General features: G+C 45.3%; 2 protein-coding genes across 3 annotated transcripts; one reads left to right on the top strand and one right to left on the bottom strand.

Moving 5' to 3' along the window:
- Nucleotides 1-264: 264 nt before the first annotated feature.
- Nucleotides 265-4,224, top strand: LOC120677679 (THO complex subunit 6-like). The gene is made up of 12 exons (XM_039958855.1): nt 265-596; nt 685-794; nt 885-961; nt 1,387-1,432; nt 1,551-1,611; nt 1,752-1,805; nt 1,965-2,045; nt 2,137-2,176; nt 2,516-2,622; nt 2,760-2,870; nt 3,516-3,632; nt 3,739-4,224. The coding sequence occupies exons 1-12, from the start codon at nt 351-353 to the stop codon at nt 3,832-3,834; spliced, it is 1,146 nt and encodes a 381-aa protein (XP_039814789.1). The 5' UTR covers nt 265-350; the 3' UTR covers nt 3,835-4,224.
- A 114-nt stretch (nt 4,225-4,338) lies between these two features.
- Nucleotides 4,339-7,572, bottom strand: LOC120677663. 2 transcript variants are annotated; one of them, XM_039958838.1, is made up of 3 exons: nt 7,247-7,572; nt 5,618-6,551; nt 4,339-5,251 (listed from the first exon to the last, which is right to left on the bottom strand). In XM_039958838.1, the coding sequence occupies exons 2-3, from the start codon at nt 6,529-6,531 to the stop codon at nt 4,762-4,764; spliced, it is 1,404 nt and encodes a 467-aa protein (XP_039814772.1). In that variant the 5' UTR covers nt 6,532-6,551; nt 7,247-7,572; the 3' UTR covers nt 4,339-4,761. The 2 variants fall into 2 exon arrangements, with proteins under 2 accessions (XP_039814772.1, XP_039814779.1); XM_039958845.1 differs by lacking the exon at nt 7,247-7,572 and adding an exon at nt 6,656-6,678 and having other exon boundaries at nt 4,359-5,251.
- Nucleotides 7,573-9,776: the final 2,204 nt, after the last annotated feature.

Below are 9,776 nucleotides of genomic sequence, written 5' to 3'. Positions count from 1 at the left end.
CAATACATGAGCTATCTCAATTTACATCAATCCCTAAATTAAACATTTGTTCATAATTTTATGCAAACAAGTTAGTCCTTTAATCGTGTTAATCAATATACTAAAACCAACTAGGGGCCTAGATGCTCTTTCAGTATCGGTTATTGACAGATTCCAAACCGGGTCGAATTTGAATATGATCGAAAAATATTGTAGCATTTACATCTCTGCTAATCAGGGAGGTAAAAAGAATTTTTTTTTCGAAAGAAGCCCAACCCAGCCACGCCCAGCTCGGCCCAGCCGCCGCTGCATTCCACTCTCCGTTCTCCCTTCGCTTCCCCGAAGCAACGCCGCAGTAGCAAGGCACAGCCATGGCGACGGCGGCGGCGCAGGCGCTCCCGGCATCGATGGACGCGCGCGGGTGGGACGAGGCATCGTACCGCCGTGGCATCCTACGTGCTCGCGACTTCTCGTCGCGCACCCTCTTCCGCGCTGTCTTCTTCGACCACAGCGACGACTCGGACTCCGACGTCCTACTCGCCGCCGCCTCCAGCGATGGCTCCCTCGCCTCCTTCTCCCTTTCATCCTGCATATCCGCCGCTTCCGCCTCCTCCCAGGTCCCCTCCCACACGGCCACACCCGTTCCGATTTTGGGGAAGACTGACGTTCGGAGACTTAGTTTTTTTTTTTCTTGCTGGTTCACAGGCGGAGGCCGCCGTCACGCTGGTTGATCCCGTCTGCATCGTGCAGGCGCACAGCGGCCCTGCCTACGATGTCAGGTTCTATCCCGATCCGCAGCAACCGCTGCTCTTCAGGTGACTGACTGTTGTGGCAATGTTCTTCATCTGGATGCAGATGGTGAGGGGTAATGGCAACTAACATGGTTCATTGGTTGTTTGTCGCAGCTGTGGGGATGACGGACGCATCCGTGGCTGGAGATGGCACGAGATGCAGAGCTGCCTTGTCCCGCTATCCCTGCAAGGTGTTGCATTGGAGCTTCCATTCTTGTTAATATGCTTTACTAGACCATAGGGCACTGAGATGTGACTAGAATTCAGGCACACAAAGAAAAAAGAATCGCACATTTTTGGTTATAAGGTGTTGGATTTATGCATAATCTCACCTTATCTAGTAGAATTGTGCCACTTGAATAAAATCCTCAATCTTGCTAATGGAGAACATGATTGTAGTGAAAATGCTCGATAGTTGCTACTCAATTCATCTATGAATATGCATCCAGATCTTTTATAGCTTTATGCGAGTGTTGCCCCTTGAACCAATGCACAAGCTGGTATCCTTTCAATGCATAATTAATACAGAGTGAAACAAATCATCTGCTTTTTTTTAATAAAAAAGTAAAGTATCTGTGTACACTCTTTTACCATTTTTTCTGTATATTTTACCCAGGAGATCATCTAGAACCAGCACTTGACTTAGTCAACCCTCAGCATGAGTAAGATTCTATAATGAGATTTGCAAATCACAGACCTTTCAGTGTACACCCTTTTTCACAAACAGGTGCACGATCTGTCCCATCTACCATATTTTCATTGTTGCTGGTAATTTTGTAGGGGTCCTTGGGGTGCTCGCTCTCCAATACCTGAAAACAATGCCATTGCAATCAATAAACAGGTTAATATCTGAAGCTTTTTCATATTTTCCATCATTTCAGGAAGCTTGACAAATTGACAACAATACCTAATGTTTGTTTGTCATGCATATTGATTGATTCAATATATCTTGTCTACCGTTATCATCATTCTTCCAAACAGGATGGATCCATTTTCGCAGCAGCGGGTGATGCTTGTGCTTACTGCTGGGATGTGGTATGTATTTTCTTAAGGTAAATGCTACATATAGGATTCTTGAACCACTTAGAAAGAACTTCTGTTCTGCTTTAGAGTCAGCATTGCAAGCTTTTGATAATATCATTGTTCTATGCTTGAGAAGGTATCTGACACTTCTGTCTTGGCTGCTTCGCTCAGGAGACTGGTAAATGTAAAATGACATTCAAGGGGCATACTGACTATTTGCACAGTGTTGCAATTCGTGAGTCAAACCGCCAGGTTATTTAATTGTGCTATCTTTCCGTCGTTTCATGTTGATCTTGCCTATATTTTGTACCTTATGTTACTCAGTGCTTCATTTTTCTTTCAGGTGGTAACAGGATCAGAGGATGGAACAGCCCGTATCTGGGGTGAGCGATGATTTCAAATTAGTGATATTTTTCTTGTCTCGTGATTCACATGTAGCTCGATGAATTTTGGTGGCAGCGAGAAATAGAAGAATCATTTTTATTTGATGAATGAAACATGTACTTATTTACCCATAACAAAAGGAGGAGGAGGAAATTGGGGGGGGGGGGGGGGGGGAGGCACAACAACTTCTAACAGTCTCTGGTCTCTATTCCTACTGCTTATTCATTTTTTCTTATTTTCCTGCATTATTGTTCGTCATAGGTAGCCATATTACAGGGTGATTTTTTTTTTTTTGCCATTTAAAGGCTGCCTGTTCATGCTCTTTTTGGACATCGCAGATTGCAGAAGTGGGAAGTGTACTCAAGTTGTACATCCAGTAAAGAAGAAAGCATTTGAAAGCTCATGGGTCAGTTGTGTTGCCATTGATGCAAGTGAAAGTTGGCTGGTATAACCCACCTTTAAAATCCTTAAACTGTGTTAAACTTATATACATGAAGTATCTTGTTTCTTATATCTAGGTTTGCTTAGCATTATATTCTGTTTATCTTACACGTTCTTTATTCTTGTCTGTATGGTGGTCAGGCTTGTGGCACGTCTAGTGGTATATCAGTTTGGAGTCTTCTCTCAAATGAGTGCATCTTTAATTTGGATTGCCATGCCCCTGTTCAAGACTTGCTGTTTGATAAGAACCAAGTGAGTACTTGTCCCTCTATCTCCATCTACTTCCTGTCTAAACTAGTGTCCATAAACTAGTAAACTGATCACTATTTGACAGCAAAACATGTTTAGACAGATCTTTCATCATTTGTGTTGGTTGTGGCAATTTTACTGATCCACCTATTTAACTACTTTAGTTATTTTCAGGATCTCATTTGATTAAGGTTATGATACTTGCGCCAGTGCATGATATGATGTTTTAGTGCCCTTTTCCAAGCTTTCTCTAGTTGTTTGAATGCAAATCCAATTAGGCTCATGCAATTAGGTATTGATAGTGCATATTCTTAGGAAAAACAATTTACATTTGTGCAGAAAGAAAATGCAGACAAAAGGGGGGAACTGATCATGATACACTTTAGCCTGCAGCCTGCCAACTTTTCAAGCTTTGCAATTTTGCTGGATTAGAACAACGGAAACAAAAGCTAGATCATGATAGGATTTAACTTGTAACTCGATAGGTTAACAGCCCTTATTCTTCTAAAGAATACCAAGGTTTCCATATGTTACCTTTTATTAGATTTACCTAAGGTGCATAGCATCTATTATTACTCGAACTTTCCTGCAATCCAGAAAGCATTCTAACTGTGGTTTTCCCCTTTCATTTTGTTTGCATCCTTTCAGATTTTGGCAGTTGGTGCTGAACCTGTGCTCTCCCGTTTCACAATAAATGGGACCATTCTATCACAAATAGAATGTGCTCCTCAGTCGGCATTCTCCATCTCCAACCATTCATCTGGGGTATGTACCTATCTTCCTGCTGATCCTCATTTGAACTTCTCGGTAGTGTTCTCCCTGAATTTTGGTTCTGCACAATGTGCTCATGATCGCAACCCTTGCCGTTCAGATGGCAGCTGTTGCTGGATACGGAGGCCTGGTGGATGTGATCTCGGAACTTGGGAGCCATCTGTGCACATTCAGTAGCAGGGGCCTTGACAAGTAAATTATCCGTGAGCAACGACCCACTCGAAACGTCGTGAGAATGCAACTTTCACTATCCATTGAGCTTTTCTGTGCAATGTGATGGCTATATTTTTTGCGCTGCTCTTTCGCTTGTTTCGTTCAATGTTGTGTCTGACAATGCACTACTGACCAAGATGGTTCCTAGACAGTGAATAGATGCTAGTAGCTCATGGAAATGCAGAAAAGATCTGTTCTGATTCTCAGTGGTCAAGAAACGGGTGAACGTTTTATTAAAACACTGCTTGTTCATCACCATACGTCACTACGTTTTTAATTGGTGCCCCTGGCATTCCCTCTGTTTCTCATGTATTCAGATACCCAACCAAGAACTGCCAACATTCATGCAGATATGCATCGGTATCCTCTACCACAACCTCAGTGTTGAATCTTCTGCGGCTTGAGTTTGTGTGTCAGTTTCCATATAAAAAGAAACCTTGTACATAGAAAAAAGGGAACACAAAAAACGAATGCACAAAATGATGAATAGCTGCCGAATGCACAGAATTATGACTAGCGACTGTAGTCCATATTCACCAGGTGAAAAGAAAGACACATGCAAATACGTTCAAGACAATTCACAGCAAGCTTATTTTGATACAATAATTCCTGCTAGATTAAGCATTGTTGAAGTCGACTGATTTCATCTTCCACCAGACCACAACTGACCCCTGTGTATAGCACGCAGATGAGCACCCCATCCATGCGACTAACGTAGGTACCCAGTTTTCTGGCAATATGTACACCAAATTCCTTCCTATATATACAGGAACCAACATAAGGTATCAAGCTATCATCACTGTGGCTTAACTGAATCAACAGACTAGCATGAATGCGTTCTAAGAATAACTTCACCCTCTTGCTTCCTTCACTGATTCATTTTTCATCTGCACAGAAGGTATTTATCTCATCACAGCTTGGGCAGCAGCCATCCAAGAGTCCAGCCAAGAAGCAATCCAGCACCAACAATCCCAACACCAACCGCAAATGCAACAGTGTTGCGGAGACCACCTCTCCTGTTTGGCCTCCTGCCTCTCTTCCTTGTCCCATCTTTGTGCTCTTGACCTGGAGCCACCTTTTCCTTCACCATCATCCAGGGAAGTTCTGGGAACATGGCTGCTATCTGGTGATCTTTAAACCTGAGCTGGAGGCAAATGTTCTCAAGCTGCAGCATTTTCAGCCACTGCTTGCACGCAAAGAGGTGTGAAGCCTGACGAATCAACAGCTTAATGACGTGTTCTTTCTCATCATAGGCTTTCTTGGCAGCAATTTCGGCTTCCCTAGCACGTGTTTGTGAATGACGAAGAGCATCTAGCAACTTCGCCCTCTCAGTGGCATTCTGGTATGTCGGCTTGCTGTCTGGAGTACTGTTAGTGGAACTATAAGAATCCTGTGCACCCCTGCATTCAAATATGATGACATTACAACATGCAAGGGGCCAAGAAAAGGGGATTTGGACAAAATGTAAGGTTATTCCAGTGCTGGGAAACACATGGTATCCAAGATGTGACCTTAAGTGTTAACAATAAAAACTAAATCAATTTTTGTATTTACAATAGGAAACCAGAGGACTAGGAGGAAGTTATATTCCTCATATTTAGCCGCACTGGATATTCTATGTCAAACGCAATATATCGAAATGATGATCTATCTGAGTTTTTCTCTTTTAGTGAGGAAAACAACAAAAAACAAGAAAAGATCCATGCAAATTCACAAAAACTGGATTTTTAGTGATTATTGTGAAACAATATGACTGGAACACTTACCCAGGTACATTATTTCTCCATCGCTGTTCCCAACCTCCCCCATCAGATGAATTTGTCTCCATGGTGGTGCTTGAAACACTGTAGCTGCATGCCATAGTGTCATGTACATGATTTAGCTCTTTACCAGAAGGCAATGGCAGCTCGTAATCAACCTTGTTTCCAGGGCTGTTCAGTTCAGCTCCATGAAGCATTACTGCCTTAGCCGATCTTGGCAGATCATTGTTCACAATGTTCTCCATTGCTCTTTCAGCAACAAGGGACGCCAAACCATCACCATCAGCAACTTGCCACCATGGCTGGGACTTCTTGTTATCGTCCCAAGGTGCATTCATCCCACAATATTCGTTTTGCGGCTTCTTCGGAAACAGAGGATCAAAAGCTTTGAACTCTGTAAACTCTTTATCCTCATAAATACAATTGTTTGCATTTCCTTTGCACTTGAGACTTGTCGGAGAATAGCCAGCAAGAGTCTTCAGCTCTTCCAAACCTGTTTCAGATGATTGCTTCATAAAATTCGTTGAAACAATCCACGGAGGCTCAAAAGGATCAGCAGCCCTCTTGGCACCAACATCCTCAGGTTTAGACAATGGCACTGAACCTTCCATTATCTTCTCTCCAGCCTCCCCATTGATATAGTTGAGGTGCTCCCTAGCAAGAGCCATCTGGCACCCGTAGTTGGGCTGCAACTGGAGCCACCACTGGGTGTCTGTCGGCAAGTTGGAGCTCATCAGGTTCCAGTTTATGGGCATGAAGTTAGGGATATGGGGATCCTGCGGGCTCGTAGGGTTGCTCGTGTCATGCTGTTGCACAGACTGTGGACAGCAGGCCAGCTTCGGGGCTCTCTTTGCATCCTCCTGAACCAAGCAGCTATTCGCAGCGCGTTGCCAGGCAGCTCTTGCTTCAGCGGCTGCCATCTTTCTCACATGCTAACAATCTGTCCATCACAAAATTGGTCAGGATCAATTCAGTATGCAATTGTTCCAGAAAAGAACAGCTAGAATTGCTCCAAACTGGAGGTGACAGAACAGGATGCAGTACCATAAATGTTCAAGTTATTATTGGGTAGACGTAGTATCACTCTGTCCATCAATAATTGGTTAGCACCGTATAGGAGTGTAGTAGATGCTACCAGGAGGTTATACAATCTCAATCAATAAGTAGAGGACAGGTGTCCCTAAAAAACTGAAGGCAGCTTGTTTCCAAGAGACGCACGCAACGTTGAAGTACACGGTATGTTCCCACTCCAGAACCAATCAATCAATTGGTCAATTTTGGTGTCGAACCTTCCAGAACGAGGAGATCGAAAGAAAAAAAGAAAGAGCAGAGATTGTGTAATCCGAATTGGTGCATAAACCACAGCAATCGGATCTGACTGCCGAGTGCCGAGTTCTCTCAAGTTCACAATATAGATGATCCGAAACCAACATGCGTGGCCGCAGACAAGATCGTCACCGTCAAACACAAACAGGCCAAGGATGGTGAACAAACACAAACAGGCCAAGGATGGTGAACCAAGGCGTTAATCCGTGCCCAAGATCACACGCAAAAGAAAGAAAGAAAGAAAGGAAACAAAAAACAGAGCTACTAGCGAGAGAGAGGAAGAAATCAGGCGAAGGGAAGTGGCCTCACCTGGACCAGCTAGACGGCAGCACGCGGGGGAAGCCTCTTGGGCGCAGGAAGCTCGCGCCGCGCAGCCGCGCGACGGTGGTTAAAGCCGCTGGATCATGGGCGCTGACTGAATCTAGACGCGTATCCCAGCGCGAGGGGGGGAGGGAGAAGGCGACGAGCGGGACGGGGAAGGGGGAGTAGTAGAAGAGTATGGAAGGGATCTTGGTCCGTCCTTCCTTCCCCTCGCTGCTCTTCCGGATAACGACGGGGAGGAAGCCCAAGGCAGCAGCATCAGCCGCTGAAGAAACCGCCGAGTAAAATGATATTTTTCTCGCCCCCTATCGATCCTTTTCGCCGGATGGATTATTAGTACTGGTAAATGCTGTTCTTCGTCGGTTGCCGTTCCCGCACTGCCTTCCCACCCTCCCTGAAAGCGCCACTCTCTCTTACAATTTTTTTTCTGACAAATTTTGATCTTCAGTACCATTTCCCTATGATTTACTAGTCCAAGAAAGGGTGCGACGGATTTTTTTATCCAAGAAAGGGTGCCAGCCACGGATTTTTTTTTTACTAGTTCAAGAGAGAGGGGGGAAAAGGTACGGAGAATCCGTGCCGTCTCGTGGGAGCATGATGAGAGAGCGAGCATCCCTTTCATGGATGTGGAGTGCGATGGCAACGGGTACTCGAAATTCGATGGATTTTTGTTTCATTAGGTCTATACTCGCGGGTTTTTTAATGAGATAAATTTCGTACTCGTCGGGTTTGCGTGTGCGGGTTTGTTCTTCAAGTACTCAAACCCGCAAACCCGTGAGTACAATAAACCCGATAACATATAATTTAAAATACCAATGTCACAAAGTCTTGTATCAAATTAAGGTCAAATCACATGCTAAGAGAGACTTAGACTCATGTACTTCCATTCCCATGGATGATTACCTACTCATAGACTCATTTGTCTATAATGCATTGTGTAATTATTTATGCTTTTTATTAAATTTTATTGCTTCTTCTATCGGTTACGGGAAACCCGCGGGTAAAAAAAAATCCGCACGGGTACGGGTACGGACATAAACTCATACCCGCGACGGGTATGAGTTTTTTAACGGATACGATTTTATTTTGACGGGTGCGAGTTTGAGTTAGCGATACTCGTCAGGTTTCTACCTGTTGCCATTCCTAATCTGATCTGGGGAGAGCCTTACCCTATCCGTTCGGTGCTTGCCGGAACTGCGCCGCGATCTGCCGACGCACCGACGGTGAGGTGGGAGGGAGGGAGCGTGCCTGCGTGGGGGCTGGACGCCTGCACGGCGGTGGGGGCAGGTGTCCCGGCGGTGGAGCCGCCACGGCGCCACTTCGCTCTCCTCTCCTAGTCTCCTCTCCCCGCTGATTCAGATCGATGAAGTGAGACCTCAGCGAGAGTGATGGGTGCCAGACAAGCAGTCATCAAGCAGTTTTTTTTTCTCGTTTTTGGTTGCAAAGAGATGACTAGTAAGACTCGCTCCTATCCTAGGCAGGAGCAGTGTGAACCGTTATTACAGCTACGTACTGCGTATACGTTACAAGCGCCAACTTAAAAACGATCATACGCTCCAGAATCTATAAACGTGGATACCAATTACCGAAGGATCAAAACCTTTTTTCTATGTTGCGAAACATTCTTTTTCTCCTTTTGAAAAATCTCTCAGCAGCATGAACAAACTTTTTTTTCTCCTTTTAAAAAATCGAAAAATTGCATTCCTCAGTCACAAGCGCGGAATGAATCTGCTTCGCACTCAAGCAACCACCCTGTCCCCACTCGTGTCGTGCAAAGGCAAAGCCTTCAAAAGCATCCACCACTCATTTCCCAAAGGAAAACCGGCGGAACAAAGAGAAAAAAACAGGAGAAAAAACTACTAGAAAGAAACTGGTCCGGTGCCGGCTTGAGGCTGAAGCACGCACGCAAAGCAAGATCCCCCTCCCCCCACTATCTGTATCAGACAAATCCCTTCGGCCGCCAAACCCGCCCATTCCTTCACGAAACCGCTCAAACCGCTCGTGGATTGGATTCAGAACCCTGGCCTGCATCAGGAGCGGAGACCCACCGAGATGCGATCCTTGAGAACCCACAGGCTTCCGGGGGCGAAGAGAAACCGCAGGAACTGGCATGTCCCTCGCCTGGATATTTTACCCTGTGCAACTCACTTTTGTCAAACCAAGCAACCAGAACCAGGTTCAGAACCAAGCAACTCACTTCCCGCACGCCTGCGGATGACGCGGACAGAGGGATACTTGTGGCGCGCGAGCAACATGCTTCCGCTGCTTCGCGCTCCCCGCTCAGCAGTGGAAATTCCAGGCCAGCTAGCTGGGGGGGCTTCGCCTAACAACAGTTGCCGGTCCACAACAGGGGCACGGACGAGTACCTATCACCGTCACGTGATGAAAAGAAGGCTAGGAAATCCTAAACGTCAAACGAGCAATCGTGGGAGAATTATTCTTCCCGCGGATGATAGATAGATACCCTTGCAAAGTTGCATGCAACGGACCCATGAATCGTGCTTGGTTCATGCCCCGA

This window comes from Panicum virgatum, chromosome 2K, assembly GCF_016808335.1.
Source record: "Panicum virgatum strain AP13 chromosome 2K, P.virgatum_v5, whole genome shotgun sequence".
Taxonomy (NCBI): Eukaryota; Viridiplantae; Streptophyta; class Magnoliopsida; order Poales; family Poaceae; genus Panicum; species Panicum virgatum.
The sequence above is the reverse complement of the archived record's forward strand: the minus strand, read 5'-3'. Positions and strand labels throughout refer to the sequence as shown.